Consider the following 17,131-nt stretch of genomic DNA (forward strand, 5'->3'; position numbering starts at 1 on the left):
TTTGTTTGTGACGTCTCTCTTCTGCGCCGTTCTGATGCTGCGGCACAAGCGTGGATGAAATGCTGTTGGTGATGATGTGTTGGTGATTTGACATGTGCGACGGCTGCTTGTGTGTGACACAGGTCCTTGAGGAGGAGGCCGCCGGCACAGCTGATAACTGCGATGCCAAAGAACCCTCCAAGGTGCTCTAACGTCACTTGCTCTCTCCGCCCATTCAGCTTCACGGTGTCCTCCATCCCTCCTTCATGTTGTCTTTTACTTCCACAGTGGAACATTTCTTCATATTCCATAGCTTTCCTTTCATATTTTAATGTTCATTGATCACATTTTACTTTTGTTTTTGTCTCCCATGCTGTGTGTGTGTGTGCACGTGTGTGTGACTGCGCACCTCATTTTGTGTGCATGCGATTGTGCACATGTGTGTGTGTTTAGACGACGGAAGTTGAAATTGAGGAAACAGTTGTCGTCCAAGAGATTTCCAAAGCGGCCAAACCGGCAGAGGCGCTTCAGACTTGGGAAGGGCAAGTCCAAGGAGGCGCAGGGCTTGAGAAGAAGCGTGAAAGCATTTCGTCGGAGAGCGAGAGCGATGAGGAAGCGGAGTATCATCCGAATGTCTCCCTGTCTATTCGCCACGCTCAAATACCTGAGGAGAAAGAGGAGGAGGAAGAAGAGCAGGAGCGGAAGGAACTTTCCGCTTCTTCCTCTCCTGTTGAGTTCAATCAGGCTGCAGCAGCCGTAGAAGATGAAGGCAAGGATTGTGCAGAGGAGGAGAAGAAGGAAGTTGGCGCAGAAGAACCAATGAAGACGCCCGACAAAGCTCCTAATGGAATGACGCCGCATGAAGAGGTGATGTGTGTTACCACTGAGGAAGAAGAGCTGCCCAAAGTGAACGGGGAAGACTCGGTGGTGGAGGCGCGGTCGCAGGTTATTTGTTGCTCTGAGGTAAAGTCTGGGCCACCTGCGGAGTTTTTCTGGGTCTTCAACCTTTCCCTACCGCCCAACACACTACCTTTTTTTCCCTTCATGCTTCTCACTGTGCCCATGTCCCTCCGGCTTCTGCGGGATTATGTAGAATCCCCATGCGCACCTACTTCCACTGTGGAACATTTACAAACAAAATCACTATGAAGGCACCTAAAAAGGACAAAAGACTACTCTTAATATCCTATAGTAATATTTTATAGTATTTTTTACCTATTTTATCCAATCCAATCCCCTTTATTCATATTCCACTAATAACAAAAAAACTGTTTCCAGAGTGCTGCACATAAAAAGAAACAATAAAAAGTAGAGATGTCTGATAATATCGGTCTGCCGATATTATCGGCCGATAAACGCGTTAAAATGTAATATCGGAAATTATCGGTATCGGTTTTTTTATTATCAGTATCGTTTTTTTTAGTTTTTTTTTTTAAATTTCACATAAAAAACACAAGATACACTTACAATTAGTGCACCAACCCAAAAAACCTCCCTCCCCCATTTACAGTCATTCACACAAAAGGGTTGTTTCTTTCTGTTATTAATATTCTGGTTCCTACATTATATATCAATATATATCAATACAGTCTGCAAGGGATACAGTCCGTAAGCACACATGATTGTGCGTGCTGCTGGTCCACTAATAATACTAACTTTTAACAGTTACTTTTACAAATTTTCATTAATTACTAGTTTCTATGTAACTGTTTTTATATTGTTTTACTTTCTTTTTTATTCAAGAATTTTTTATTTATTTATTTATCTTATTTTATTTGATTCATTTTTTTAAAAAGTACCTTATTTTCACCATACCTGGTTGTCCAAATTAGGCATAATAATGTGTTAATTCCACGACTGTATATATCGGTTGATATCGGTATCGGTTGATATCGGTATCGGTAATTAAAGAGTTGGACAATATCGGCATATCGGATATCGGCAAAAAGCCATTATCGGACATCCCTAATAAAAAGTAATTAAATTACAAGCATTTTATAATCATTGAACAAAGTAAGAGTGAAACTCATGTGAATAATCACTGAATGGAGAACTGGGGGTAGGATTAAAAAAATTATCTTCTTCCCACTCCCTTTCAGGCTAAACTGGACAATCATGAATTACATACTATACATTACCTTTTGCACTATATTAATTGATATTATTATGTGTTGTCAACTTTGTACTTTTTTATGTTATTGCCTGAAATAAATAAATAAAAAAATAAAAAATGTAAGTCAAATATCGGAAGTGTTTTAGTAAATCCTACTGGGGACACAACATTGTGTATGTGTGCAGCTTTAATGCTTATGAGATGTGTTTTTGTGTCTCTAAGAAGCACTATTGGGTACTTGATCCACTTTTGACATAAACACAATAATTTCTTATCCAACGTAACAGATGTCATTATATCGCATACAACAACATAACATTAAGGATTAGGACAGATGCACACAAATATTAGCAACACTGACTTAGCCATGTAAGCTACATGCTAACATTACATTTTAACATTAAGCCAGCATTTTCACTAAGAAAGACTAAATGATCAAACCTACTGCGTCCAAGTATGTAACTGCCCGACGGATAGTTGATGGAGCTCCAAGCTACAATTTAAGAGGTGTAGCAAAGCCTGGGGAATGAGACATTTCTTTCATGAACTTGAAAAGCGAACGTTTGAACACCCTCGAAAGTGGAGCAAACAAGTAAGGGAGATCATCGATTACGTTTGGTGCCCATAAACAGGTTGTATGGTCACATTATTTAAATGTACATTATGCGTAACAGTGCCCCCAACGCTCATGAAATTATTATTTTGAAAAATTATAGTTTTATGAGTTCACATTGTGTTTATACATTTCACACCATCAAGGTACACTCTGTGTGTGTGTGTGTGTGTGTGTGTGTGTGTGTGTGTGTGTGTGTGTGTGTGTGTGTGTGTGTGTGTGTGTGTGTGTGTGTGTGTGTGTGTGTGTGTGTGTGTGTGTGTGTGTGTGTTTACATGTCCTGCTTGCTGCTGTGTTTGTGTTTAAAAAGAGGGCATGTTAAGTGCATGATGCTTTCATACAAATATTGACGTGCGTTTGTGTGTGTTTGGTGTGTGTATTCTTCCTATGTGTAATGCTCACTGGTTGGTTGATTGGCTTGTTACTGTAGGTCAGTGGTGAAAAGGCTCTTGGCATGTTTTGTGTGCTTGTCCCTGACAGTTCTTCATGCTGGTGTGTAAGGGTGTCCCGATCTAATATTGAAATCGCAGAAAAAGTATTGGATGGCTTTTATGTAACCTGTCCAATATAATATCCGATACAAGCAGTCCTGCAGCGAGTTTACTTGTGCAAAGCTTGACTGACAGTTAACATCTAAATGTCCTCCAATAAGTACACAAGGTTGGTCTTTTCTTGTATTTTAGTCAAGTCATTTACCAAAGGTAAACATGGTAGGCTACAGGCTACTAGGAACTACGGTAGTAGCTACACAACAGCTAACCACACAATAGCACACAAGCTAGACGCATGTAATAAGTCTCCTTAATTGAACAATATTGCAGTCTAAAACGGCACATTTATCAATATAAACAGGTATCAAATAATTATAGTTACACATACAAAGTCTCCAAGGTAGATGCGTATTAGAAAGTATCCAGTTATTTTTAAAATTACCACTCCACTTCAACTGAAAGACAGCATTCATCCATTACAGATGGTTAATAATGAATATGTTAGTGTTTTCATACATAGCATTGTTCGCTGACTAATTTCACGTATAACATTCCACACTACAAAAAAAAAACATTGCATGAGTCCTGCTGATATCGTATTAAATCAATATCGGTATTGGCCAATATCGGTATTGTATCGGAAATGAAAAGGTTGTATCAGGACACCCCTACTGTTGTGTGTTGTTTTTGTGCACGCTGCATGTTGACAACAAAGATGCTTCACAGTCATGCCGCTTGTGAAGCGTCTCAGTGTTGTTTCGTGATGTTGCCTTGTTTTCCTGGGTGCATGTATGCACGTGGAAATGGTCGGTCGCTTGTCTTTCAATATGATCAATGCTACGATTGATAGTGATGAAATTTGCCCTTTAGGCTAACACAACTAATAAATACTAAAACTAATATATTGAACTGGAAGTGCATTTGCCCTCTCAGTGGCCCTGTTTGTTTTTCCTAACAAGTCCAGTTTTAATGCATTAACCCTCTCTCCTCCCCTCTCTCTGTCGCCCCCTACCAGCCACCTGTGGTAAAGACAGAAATGGTGACAATATCAGACACGTTTGCGGCGCAGAAAAGCGAGATAGCCACCAAGGAAGTGCCCATCGTACATACGGAAACCAAGACCATCACATACGAAGCCGCACAGGTGCAGCAGTTGTGGTGTGTGTGTGCGTGTGTGAGTGTGTCAATAATGTGACGTCACTCAATATTCATTATTTCTCCTGCAGGGGTAAAAGTGCTAAGGAGAATCTAGATTAGGGAAGTTTGGTTTATTTAATTAAATATTCATCTCTCTTCCTCTTCTGTTTTGTTTCAGCTTGATGGAAGTGGCGACGGTGAGCCCGGAGTGTTGATGACAGCTCAGACAATCACCTCAGAGTCTCTGTGCACCACCACCACCACGCACATTACCAAGGTATACACACACACACGCATACAAACCAGCCTCCCAGAGTAGCGCCGCATAATTAAGATCACAATGCATATTAATTTTCATTTTTTCCTGTATGAGCTTAACAAAATGAAAGTATTTACTCTACAGAGGATTATTGAACTCATATTCTAACCTTCATGACTGTTGGACTTGTGTAAAAATGAGTTAAATAAAACTAACATACAGTGCAACTGATTATTTGATCACTAACAACAGCTTTTAAAAACTAGATGTCATTAAAGATATGCTCTGCAGGGTATTGCAATATCGAATTATACAGACATACTTTATATGATAAAAGGTCGATCATTTATTGATGCTCTTATGTCATGGTGCCAGAGTCGTGAGTTTAATTCCCCCTCAATGTGATCCCACTTTTAATTATTATTTTTTTCAGCACGTTAGTTACTTCATAAGGAATGATGTAATGGGTTATTTTGTCAAAGTCTAATGTCTTTCAGAGGTGACGTAATTTGACGTTAACGGTTTCCTCAGATTGGCCGAGGAACGTCGTGTGTGTAGAAAAACTAAGTGGATTTGAACATTTGAATGAACTCATTGCAGACATTAAAGGGCGGCCTGTCAGAGACGAGGATTGAGAAGCGCATCGTCATCACCGGCGACTGCGACATCGACCACGACCAGGTCAGTGCCTCACCGTCACTCTTATCAAAGAGTTAGTCTGGATTTAGCAAAGGTTGGAGGAACTTAAAAACAAACATGTTGCTGATGTTAGCATGATGAAGCTCGCAGCATTTTAGCTTCTTAATAAAAGCTTAGCTTAAGTCACAGATGCTTACATCAGCATGGATCTCCCTCCACTGCTTTTTGTTACTTTGTCCTCATGTTGCATTCATAACAAATGTAAGAACTGACATGTGGCTTACATTTGAACATATTTTAGTTTGGAATGTGCTTGGTTTAATTTCCTGCTACTTCTTTCTTGTGAATGTGAAACATGTCGCTGTGATCATCCAGCTTCCTTCTCCATTTTTTATGTTCTTCTGTTGCATTTTTCATTTTGTCACAACCTCCCTCCCTCTCTTGCACACCAACCTGCCTGCTTGTGCTCGCTGCTGCCTCTCCCCCTGGTGGTTACTGGCACTGCAGGCTCTGGCCCAGGCCATTAAGGAGGCCAAAGAGCAACATCCTGACATGTCTGTCACCAGAGTGGTGGTTCATAAAGAAACTGAACTGGCCGAGGAGGACGATTGACACAACTCAGGTATTAGTAATGATAGTCCCTTTTGCCATTATTACTGTAGCATCATATAGAACATTGATTATATTGCAAGTAAGTCTTGCTAATATTAGAGTCCATCCATCCATCCATCCATCTTCTACTGCTTTTCCCTCACGGGATCGCGGGGGTTACTGGAGCCTATCCCAGATGCACTCGGGCGGAATGCGGGGTACACCCTGGACAAGTCACCACCTCATCGCAGGGCCAATATAGACGGACAACATTCACACACTAGGGCCAATTTAGTGTCATTAAAATCAATAATAATACTAAGACTTTGCTAATATTAGCATTATTATTATCAACAATAATAATAGTAAGTCTTTGCTAATATTAGCATCATTAATATCAACCATAATAGCAAGTCTTTGCTAATATTAGCTCCAACATCATTAATATTAATAGTAAGTCTTTGCTAATATTATCATCAACATCAATAATAATACTAGTAGGTCTTTGCCAATTTTAACATCAATTATAATACTAGTGTTTGCTTTTATTACAGTAGGATCAACATCAATAATACTAGTAAATCTTTGCTAATATTAGCATCAACATCAATAATAATGCTAGTAAGTTTTTGTTAATATTAGCATCAACATCAATAGTAATACTAGTAAGTATTTGCTAATATTAGCATTATTAACATCAACAATAATAATAGTAAGTCTTTGCTAATATTAGCATCATTAATATCAACCATAATAGCAAGTCTTTGCTAATAATAGCTCCAACATCATTAATATTAATAGTAAGTCTTTGCTAATATTATCATCAACATCAATAATGATACTGGTAGGTCTTTGCAAATTTCAACATCAATTATAATACTAGTGTTTGCTAATATTACAGTAGGATCAACATCAATAATACTAGTAAATCTTTGCTAATATTAGCATCAACATCAATAATAATGCTAGTAAGTTTTTGTTAATATTAGCATCAACATCAATAGTAATACTAGTAAGTATTTGCTAATATTAGCATTATTAACATCAAAAATAATACTCATAAGTGTTAGTTAATATTAGGATCAACATCAATGATAATGCTAGTAAGTCTTTGCTCATTTTAACATCAATAATATAGTAAGCCTTTGCAAATATTATCATCATTAACATCAATAACGATAGTAGCAATTATTTGCTAATATTAGCTTAATTAACAACAGTAGTAATACAGTACTGCTATTTGTTAATATTAGCATCATTAATGTGAATTAAAGTAATAGTACGTTTTTGCTAATGTTATTATCATTAAAGGAGCCATATGTAATAATTGCATGTCAAGTCATCATTAAATGGCCCTGATATGTCAAAATGCATTAATAAAACATGTTTTTTTTCTAATATTTCTTTAACTGATAACAGTAGTTCAGCCGGAATATGCTCATTTCAAAATTAAATTTACAGCCCCAAAATCTTGTTATTGTTTTCATTTCGATGTCCCGCCCTCCACCCTTTGACCAATTAGAAAGTCCGTGAGAGTGTCACATCCAGGTTGCCGGTTACGCACCCCCCTCTTCGTCTGGCTACTGCCACTGGTAAAGTTACTAAACATGTCAGATCTTAGTAAATCTAAAAGGCGTTGTTACGATTCTCAATTTATTCATGACAAAGCCAGGAACAAAATTAGGATTTGTATCAGAGATGCCTTCAAAAGATGGAGACGATTGAAGGATGATAAGATTTTTTCATCTGACGCCAAATTTCCTCCTTGATAGGTAAGTTAGGCATTTACGTTTTCTTATTACTTGTAATAAATGGAAATGGACATTTCGTATGTAAACTGTATTGTCCAATACAGTCTATGATCTTTTCTAACAAGGTTAGTAAGTTTGTGTGATGGTGCTTCGCTCCTAGTGCAATGTTAAGCATGCTAACATCGACATATAGGCTAACGGGGGAAATATATGCCCGTTAGCCTGTATGTCAATGTGTATTTGAACTGACAGGGCAAAATATATTTTCGACAAATAAAACCTATGTGGATATGGGTAGTGTCAGTGCCTATTTCGTTCTCAATATGCTGATACGCTGAGGAAATGGGTTCCAACATTAGCACAACTGTCATCATGGCAATGCGAAACGTATGGAGACAGCCAAATCACATTATTAAATAATTCCTCATTTGTATAGCCTATAGGCATACCTTGGTAAAATGTCTCTTTAGTTTTGGGCGTACATTAGGCTGCTAAGCATGCTCTACTTATTTTCCCCAGTATAACCATTGCTAGCGTTGGTTGTAGTTTTAGTCTTTGTTTTCTGATAGTACTGACAATAACCATATGATTGCCATTTGTTGTGATATTGTACGCAGGCATAACGTACTTCTTCCGGAAAATAGCCTAAATTCCGTGTAAAATGTGTTGGTTAGAGATTTGTTATTGACAAAACTCTTGTCTGGTCAGCTATTATGGTCCCAGCACTTAAATCCCGAGTAAGAGACAGTGGAAGTTTGAAGTTCCTTGGAATCGCCCAGTCAATTGAGCTGGATTCGGCTGCGTATCTGGCAACCTCAGTCAAGGGAGAGAGGGAGGGGACTACACAATTTTGACTGTGATTGCAGTATAATTTCTGGCCACGTTATTACATATGGCACCTTTAACCTCAACACTAATAATCTTTGGTAATGTTAACATAAACAATAATAAAATAGTAAGTATTTTACCTGTACTAGTATTTGGTAATATTAGCATCATAAAAAAACATCAATAGTAATACTAAGAATAATTTGCATCATTAACATCAATAATAATATTAGAAAATCTAATATTAGTACCATTACAGTGGAACCTCTAAGTATTTTCACAGCTTTTTAATTGTAACTGTATTTTTTTTCCCAGTTTTTCACTCTGCATGCTGTGCTGCTATCATTTGTAATTCATTCATTTTGATTAATGAAGTCATTCATTGATTTGGATAGTTTTCCCAAAAATACACGCCCTAGGATCCGTACAATTATATTTATATATAATTCTATCGTAGCTAATATAATATTAAAGCCTAAAGGCCCTGGGGTGTTAAAATTTTTGAGGTTTTTGGGGGGAAAATTAGGCTTCCAAAGTAGGAAAATTGTCACACATGACTTGACTAGAGCTAAAAAATAACGCAGTGTCTGCGTTTTTACTTTTTCTTCGGCTTTTTTTTTAAGCAGACATTCGTGTGTTAAGAGAAGAAAATAGTGTTGGACTTGTATCAAGGTTTGACTTGTATCTGTGGTTCACTTCTGTTTACACTCGTGTGACTTTATAGTGAAGGATACTCCTTATTTTACACAAGTATTTCCATTTCAGTTGTGAAAATAAGACTTCAGAGGTTGCCTAAATTGTAAATAAAGGTTACCATGGCCAGTTTGACCCTGTAACAGATTATTTCCATTTCCATTTTGTAGGGACGGGAACGGTTTCCACACCCACACAAGTGTCTCAGAAGTATTGTTGTGTAGAGGTTGCACTGTGTTGATGATGGTTTGAGGATTATTCCAATGATGAGGGGGCGTGGTCAATATGTAAATATAGGCAAGGTTGTCAATTCACGGATGCTGATTGCAGCTCTTCCCCTCTCCTTTCTCCTGACATGCAGAGCTGAAGAGCCCATCCTGAAGGACGACCATCTCATCATCATCATGACAAAAGCGAGAGAGAGAGAGAGCGCGCCTCCTCCAAGACATCGGTCCCTCTAAAACAAAATCAAATAATGACAATACGCTGAGGGAGCGGGAAAAACACTTCCGTTAGCTAACATTTATAGTGTTATTAAAGTGTTTACCAAAAGAGACAATACTCATGTACAAGCTGAATAAGCAAGATAAATGATTACCATCATTGTTCCCACACACTGTCATATAGCGCCATCTTCAGACGCGTTAGTTTGCTCTTAGCATCTTCCCTCCTTGTGACGATATTGCAGTCAAATGTACAGTACAGTACAGTACTAGCCAAACAACCATTATCACTCACTAACGGTACCAACCACTCATTCCTCAAGCTTCTCTTTTCTTTCTTCTTCTGCTCCTCTTCTACATTTGTGTGTTCACAGCATTTCAAACTAGATTTTTGTACTAAATGGGCATGATTTGACGCTACAAATTGTATGTGTAGTTCCTGTTCCTATGCAGACAGGCAAGGGAGCACATTTTTATTTAGGAGAGTTAAATGTTTGCGAGGTGGCTTTTTCTCACTGTTTGAACCCTCCCGGTGGTTTTACACAGACAACCTGAAGTTGATATGAAAAGACAACATGGAGGTGAGGTGAATGTGACAGGATGCGTAGAGAACACAATGGCTAATTTTGTTTTCTTATTGAGTGAATGTTTAATTTCTTAAATATTCCACGCCACTAAAGTACAGCTGATAAGTGACATGTCACGGTGCTTAGGTGACACTTATGACGGAGACTACCTTTGAACTTTTTCTCTGGGAGTTTTGTGCTCTTCTTTCTCTCCCGTCTTTTCTCTCATTTAAAAATGAAAATATTGGCAAGTACCTTACAGTGGACAGTCGGTTCATATTTGCATTTGAACATTGATCGGGGGAAATTCTGGTCTTTCTGGTGGAAATTATTGGAAGGTGGAAACATTTTCTAGGGCTGTCCCGATCCATTATTGAAATTGAATATCGCTGAGGTATCAGCAAAAAACAAGTATGGGAATATATGCGCTTGCATAACTGTGTGGTACAATCTTTGATACAAGCAGTCCTGCAGCGTGTTTACTTGTTTACAGTTAACATCTAAATGTCCTACAATAAGCACACAAGGTTGTTCTTTTCTTGTATTTTAGTCAAGTCATTTACAAAAGGTAAACATGGTAGGCTACAGGCTGCTAGGACCTAGCAGCTACACAACAGCTAAGCACACAATACCACACAAGCTAGACATATGTAATAAGTGTCCTTAATTGAACAATATTGCAGTCTAAAAGAGCACATTTATCAATATAAACAAGTATCAAATAATTGTACTTACATATTACTTACACAGACGTGTATTAGAAAGTATCCAGTAACAAACATGTCTGCATCATTCAGCTTACTGCGTCAGGAGCTTCATTTAATGAATTACTGTGACCACTGGGTGTCAAAATATCACTCCACTTCAACTTAGAGAAAGCATACATCCATTTCAGATGGTCAATATTAAATATATTAGTGTTTTTCATACCTACCATTCATTGTTCTTTGACTAATTTCACTTTAGCCAACATTTTTTTTAACATTTCACAGTACAAAATAATTAAAGTATGTTGGTATCGTATCGTATCGTATCGTATCGTATCGAATCAATCTGCCAATACTCAAGGCTCCAATATCAGTATCGGAACTGAAAACGTTGTACTGGGAAACCCTTAGAATTGTCCCTTGCTTTCCAGAAAATATCTCTTTGAAATGCAAATATTGTCAGGTATGAGAAGACACCAGTTGACAGTTGAAACATGTCAAGGTAAAACTATTTAGTATACTGAACGTAAAAACGGAAAACAAGAAACTAAACATGTATAGATCACATGATCACCACTGGTACCGTTTGTCTAGACTAAAGTCATATTTTGTGCTTAGCTAAATGAAAGTTTTGCAATTGTGATGTCATTTAAAAAAAAAAAATCAGCCTGTTTTAGGTTTGACGGTGCTGCTTTTTACACACAACAAGGGGCAGTGAACGCAGCATTGAAAGGGTGAAAGATGCACATAATCGTGATTAGCACTAAGATAAATATGAACATTTTAAAAAACTACATAACATTCCGTGTCTATAGATTGAGCCACACTGTCCTGTTTTGACTGGAGTAAAAACATTTGAATTTGATTTGTTTGAGTACACTTTTAAATATAATTTTTTGAACCCCAAGTGTTATTCTTATTGTTTCTGTATTCAACATTTGCATTGCAATGACATTCCAGTTTGATCTTCTGGCAAAGAAGATTTTAAAATAAATAAGAAAACATGTTGCATAATACGTCACATGCTGTAGAGGTATTTTGCCCAGTCTATTCTTCTGTAAAACTTAACATTTTCTCTTTGATGTTTGTTTTTTAATGAACACCATTCACTAGCTTCTTGTAGCTGTCTTTTTAGAAATTAGGAGTAGTGGGACTGCCTATCTAAAGCTTTCCTGGTGGTCCTGGTAAATGTACGTGTGAATTTACCAGGATTTCTCAAATCAAGGCAGCTCTGCAAAGTCACAAATGCTGCCTTTAAAAAAAAAAAATCATCTGTAAAATGCAATTTGTTGTCAACAATCAAAACCAGCTTGCAGCATCGTTTTGTATTTTCCCACTCACACTTGCAAGAAAACATGAGAATGTTCTGAAAGTCCACCAGCTGCCCCACTGCTCCACAGTAGCCCACCTGTGTCCACACTAGGTTTCTTTCTAGACATTTAATTGTCCTGTATTACACAAAGCAACTCTTTCCCTGTGTAACACTTTCAATAAAGGATTTTAATACTCTTGTCTTGTCATTTCCTTTCATCTTTAAATAAAACAGTCAAACGTGTCCGAATATTCGGCACTAAAATGTCAATTTGCAAAATGATGCTAAACTTAATGTTAGCCAACGCTCCTCCTTCTCGGGTGTGCACTTCGCTGGATCGGCCTGAAGATGGCGCTGTGGTTATGTGACAACGCAGTTAAGTCAGCCTCCACTGTGGACACAGCAAAAAGAGTCAATATATTCAGGACAAAACCAAACCCACGATGTGTGTATAAACTGTCCTATACTTACACCTGGGTCACTTTTATTGCGGGACAGTTCTTTAAAACAATTAACGCCGAGTTGATATTTGCAGGTTGCAGTTACATTTCTGCGCATGCGCGAGTCCGAATACAAGAAGTATAACACCGTTTTTACATAATGCAAATAATGGATGGATGGATGGTTTATCAAACTTGGCGGTCGCATATCAGTCGACGCCCAACTGAGCTACAAACAGAATGTAAGTTAATTTTGAGACACTATATCACTTTAAAGTTGCTATAAATCCCTTACAAATTGTCCACCTTTAGTCATTTTACTGCATTAAAGTATTTTTTCATATATTTTGTGTCACAGCCAACCAACCTTTGTTAGCTTGTGTTGGCTAGCTGACGATAGCACTGTACAATTTATTATTATTAACACATACATAATTGTACTTATAGAGAAACTTGGTTTATCCTCAAAAGAGGTTCTAGGTTTTATATATGCTTTTTTCGAAAGCTGTTTATTGATTTTTCCCCTCATTATTTAGATGGCGGAAATCAAAATGTTTCACGTCCGGTAGTACCATTTATTAGTATAATAACACATTGAATAAATAACTTGAGTCACATAATTGTACTTATAGAGGAACTTGGTTTATCTTCAGAAAAGGTGCTAGGTTTTATATTAGCTTTTTTTCGATAGCTGTTTATTGATTTTCTCTCCTCCCCCCAATATTTAGATGGCGGAAATCAACCCTTTCCACTTCCGGTAGATGTCCTAAATCTTTGGTAAGTAAGATTTTCTTTCTAAAGCATTTTCTACAAATATAAGTCACAAAGTGCTTCACACAAAATAATAACAATGAAATGCAATAACAACATGAAATAGCATACAAAAAGGTGCGGTAGGTGATCAAATTCAATACACATTCCACATGACAACATTAACACATGGTATATTAAGTGAAAATCAACAATCACTATAAGCAATCGCTGTCAATCAATCTGTGTAAGGCTAGTCTGTAGAGAAATGTTTAACTGATTTTTAAAAAACTTTCATGTATTGGTGGCTGTTTTTAGAGAAGAGTATTTCATATACTGCCGGGACACCTTTTCTGGTCAATATCCTATATAATAATCCTGTGTTCTGGGTACATTTTATGCAAATAATAAATGTATTTATTGTGGAGTATTAATAGCTCTGGATGGAGAGAGCCCTCTCCTTCCTACTGTACCTATATAAGTTTTGCAAACATATGGCATGGCAAGTATGGAAAATACTTAATAAATAAAAGTTAATTGCATGCTTGCATACCCTGGCCCAACTTCCAGTGGAGGTAGACTATCAGTTGTAACAGCAGCACAAAGACTGACAGGAACAGGAGCAGACCTGGAAGCCACAATGGTAGACAGCTGTCTGTCTCTGCTTCAGACTTTGTCATTGTCTGTCTTAGCAGCAGAGTCAGACCAGCCCACGGACCGCTCAGAATCTCCATCACGCCCCTGCAGAATGCGAAACGATAAAGATTATAATATAAGCCAGTGCTCCTCAATTACAGTGTTTTCCGCCCCCCACTCAACCGCGACTATAAATATTATAATTTGTGTATAGTTATCATAAGTGGTCAGCACGGTGGTACAGTTGTTAGCGCGTGTGCCTCACAGTACGAAGGTCCTGGGTTCAATGTGGAGTTTGCATGTTCTCCCCGTGACTGCGTGGGTTCCCTCCGGGTACTCTATTTTCCTCCCACCGCCAAAGACATGCACCTGGGGATAGGTTGATTGGCAACACTAAATAACTAAGTGTGTGAATGTGATTGTGAATGTTGTCTATCTGTGTTGGCCCTGCGATGAGGTGGCGACTTATCCAGGGTGTACCCCGCCTTCCGGCAAAATGCAGCTGAGATAGGCTCCAGCACCCCTGCGACCCCAAGCGGTAGAAAATGGATGGATGGATGGATTATCATAAGTACACCTAGCATAGCGATGTAAGGGGTGCCGTGGCTCAGATGGTAGAGTGGCTGTGCCAGCAACTTGAGGGTTCCAGGTTCATAATTGTATCCAGTCATGGTTGTCCTTGGGCAAGACACTTCACCCACCTCGCTCCCCAGTGCCAAACATTTTTGGTGTTAAAATGTTGCAAAAGAGATTCTGAGTCACAATGGCACTTTCCTGGCTATTAACATTATTAAAGAAATGTGTGCCACCCCCCTCCCCCTCCATCTCCTCGTACACCTCTTTTCTTCAATGGTTTTAGGTTTAGCAGGGAGTGAAACATTTTATGAGGTGGGGAAAATAATAAAGTATTTTTTTTTCTAAGTAAAATCTTACCATTTGAGCAACATTTGAACAAATCTTAATAAATTATGTGTTATGTCTCAGACTCCTGCCAACGCCTCTCATCTGTCTGTGCACTCCAGTGAGCGCACCTCGGGACACGCCCACGGGCGCGCCCATCCAGGAGCGCGCCATGCGCGTCCCTGCCCCGCAGCAGCCGCCAGCTGCAAACGATCACCGGCATTCTGCACACCTGCACTTAAGGAAGGACCTGCTTTCATAAGCTTGCAGAACCTGCCAGGCGGCGCCGGAGTATAGTCTTCTACCCTTCGCTTCCCGTGTTCCCCTGTGTCTGTGATCCCTTGTTGTTCCCCTGCCCCCCGGACTGCCTTTTGGATTTTCGACCTCCCGCTTGGACTTCCTTCTCTGACGCTTCTCTCTCGCCCTGGATCACCTGCCTGCCCCATGGACTGCCCGTTGCTCTCGTCAACACTTGGTAACACACTTCAGTTAACTACACACATAGTCTTACACCACACACTCATTCCCTTTCGGATCTAGTTCACACTCCATTTCCTCAGTTTATATTATTAGTATTGATGTTATTATTATATATATTGAATATATATATATATATATATATATATATACATAATAAATATTTGTCCATACTGCCATCTAGTGTCTGTCGCCGTCACCTCTCCCCTGCATATCGTAACATTATGTTTTTCGTTGTCATTTGTTAAGATTACGCAGCTGTAATATCACAGTACTATGACTTGTATCTCCAGAAAAATGCAATTTAAATTATGACCATTCACGCTTTCCTCAAAATTATGATTTATTTTCATAGAAGTGTTAGGGCCTGATTTACTCAAGGTTAGCTGATCTCCTCAACGTGTGCAAAGCGAATTGCGTTAAAGCTGGTATACTTGAATCTTGTGTCACCAGGCAGAATTCAAACTGTAAATCCCGCCCCCCACTCTGCACAGCTTGCGGATAGTCCCTCCCATTCTCCTCCCTCTCTGGAAGTGCATGAAATTGCGCAAGGCTGTACGTGCACACACATAGGTTGTTGACAGTCTAGAAGTCGCATCGAAGGATCCCCTAGTTCGTATTTTGTTGCAGACTATCAGTAACACACGTTGCCACGCAAAAAGGATACACAAAATATAGTAAAATGGAACATTAGATTACCTGACTAGAAGGAAAACAACCACTTGCGCGTCCAAAGTTAGTTCAAGACCGGCCCGCAATGCCCTCCATCTTGAATACGCCGGACCAATGTTTATTAGAGTTTTGGCTCTTTTGTTTTTTAGACATACAGCATCGTTCTTTTCTTCCTCTGATTTCCTCTTTTGTTTCTTTTGGCAGTATATGCTCTAACAGCAAGCGCAAGTATTGCGATCTTTCCAGGTGGGTGTTCGGCAGCTGTACTTTACTGAAGACAAGTTCACTTCACTATATATTTTGTAGATTGCACACGCTTTTTAGTGTGGTGTTTGGATCTTAGTAAATCAGATCAGACCCTTAGTGTAACACGTCACTCTTACAATATTCCAAATTTTGTTTAACTTTTTTCTTGTTGAATTGTTGTTTAAAAAGACATACTCACAAGAAGTGCTGGCAACTGGTGTCACAACGTCGCTTTAGTCTATGTTCAATCTTTGCTGTATTTGGTGCTTGAGTTGTTGCTCGTGTTTTTTCTTGAGTTGTTGTTTAAATCGTTGATTGAGTCTTTTCTTGAGTTGTTGCTTGATTCTTTGCTTGCGTCTTTGTTTGAGTCGTTGCTTGAGTCGGACTCAACCTGTTGCTGGAGTCCTTGGCCGATTCGTTGCTCAAGTTAGTGCTTGATTCATTTTTTGAGTCTATTATTGATTTGTTGCTGGATTTCTCATTAGAAGTCAAGAGTGGATGAGCTACTGCGTTCTGTTAACTCTCCAACACAGCATTAGAGTGAATGTGTCACTCCGATTTGTCTTATTTAATCCATTTCCTTTCAGTCTCTCCCTGGTGTGTTGTTGATGATGATGATGATGATGATGTGGACTTTGTTCTTGTGTAGGTACTTTGAACCCTCTCTCTGCTCTTGTCATAAAACAAACACACTTTGGTCATATTGACTTTTCTTGCTAATGGTAATGTTTACTTCCGAGAACTGCTCTAGGATACTCTGATTTACAAAAGCGTAAGTAAAGTTGACTTTAAACAGAACAGCTTCAAAGTCATGTGGAAGCTACCAGGCCTTTGTGTTGGCCTAGCACAAAGAGGTCACAACACAGTAGCAACACAACCAACTTCTGA

General features: G+C 38.7%; 1 protein-coding gene and 1 long non-coding RNA gene across 16 annotated transcripts in view; one reads left to right on the forward strand and one right to left on the reverse strand.

The window, feature by feature from the left end:
- The window catches only part of epb41l2 (erythrocyte membrane protein band 4.1 like 2), a 103,743-nt gene extending 91,430 nt beyond the window's left edge, over window positions 1-12,313 (forward strand). For 8 of the 14 annotated variants that reach the window (XM_062045094.1, XM_062045096.1, XM_062045097.1 and 5 more), the window contains 7 exons: window positions 123-182; window positions 433-942; window positions 4,212-4,340; window positions 4,512-4,610; window positions 5,193-5,273; window positions 5,739-5,853; window positions 9,456-12,313. In XM_062045094.1, the coding sequence (XP_061901078.1) occupies window positions 123-182; window positions 433-942; window positions 4,212-4,340; window positions 4,512-4,610; window positions 5,193-5,273; window positions 5,739-5,843 (984 nt within the window). In that variant the 3' untranslated portion in view covers window positions 5,844-5,853; window positions 9,456-12,313. Of the gene's footprint in view, window positions 1-122; window positions 183-432; window positions 943-4,211; window positions 4,355-4,511; window positions 4,611-5,192; window positions 5,275-5,738; window positions 5,854-9,455 lie in introns of those variants that run through there. The other 6 variants (XM_062045101.1, XM_062045107.1, XM_062045103.1 and 3 more) reach the window with 5 other exon arrangements.
- LOC133648735 (uncharacterized) lies at window positions 6,807-16,881 on the reverse strand. 2 transcript variants are annotated; one of them, XR_009825926.1, is made up of 3 exons: window positions 16,443-16,881; window positions 13,866-14,053; window positions 6,807-12,513 (listed from the first exon to the last, which is right to left on the reverse strand). It is a non-coding gene; the product is annotated as an uncharacterized LOC133648735 (long non-coding RNA). The 2 variants fall into 2 exon arrangements; XR_009825927.1 differs by having other exon boundaries at window positions 6,872-9,551.
- Window positions 16,882-17,131: the final 250 nt, after the last annotated feature.

Source organism: Entelurus aequoreus, linkage group LG04, assembly GCF_033978785.1.
Source record: "Entelurus aequoreus isolate RoL-2023_Sb linkage group LG04, RoL_Eaeq_v1.1, whole genome shotgun sequence".
NCBI classification, from domain to species: domain Eukaryota; kingdom Metazoa; phylum Chordata; class Actinopteri; order Syngnathiformes; family Syngnathidae; genus Entelurus; species Entelurus aequoreus.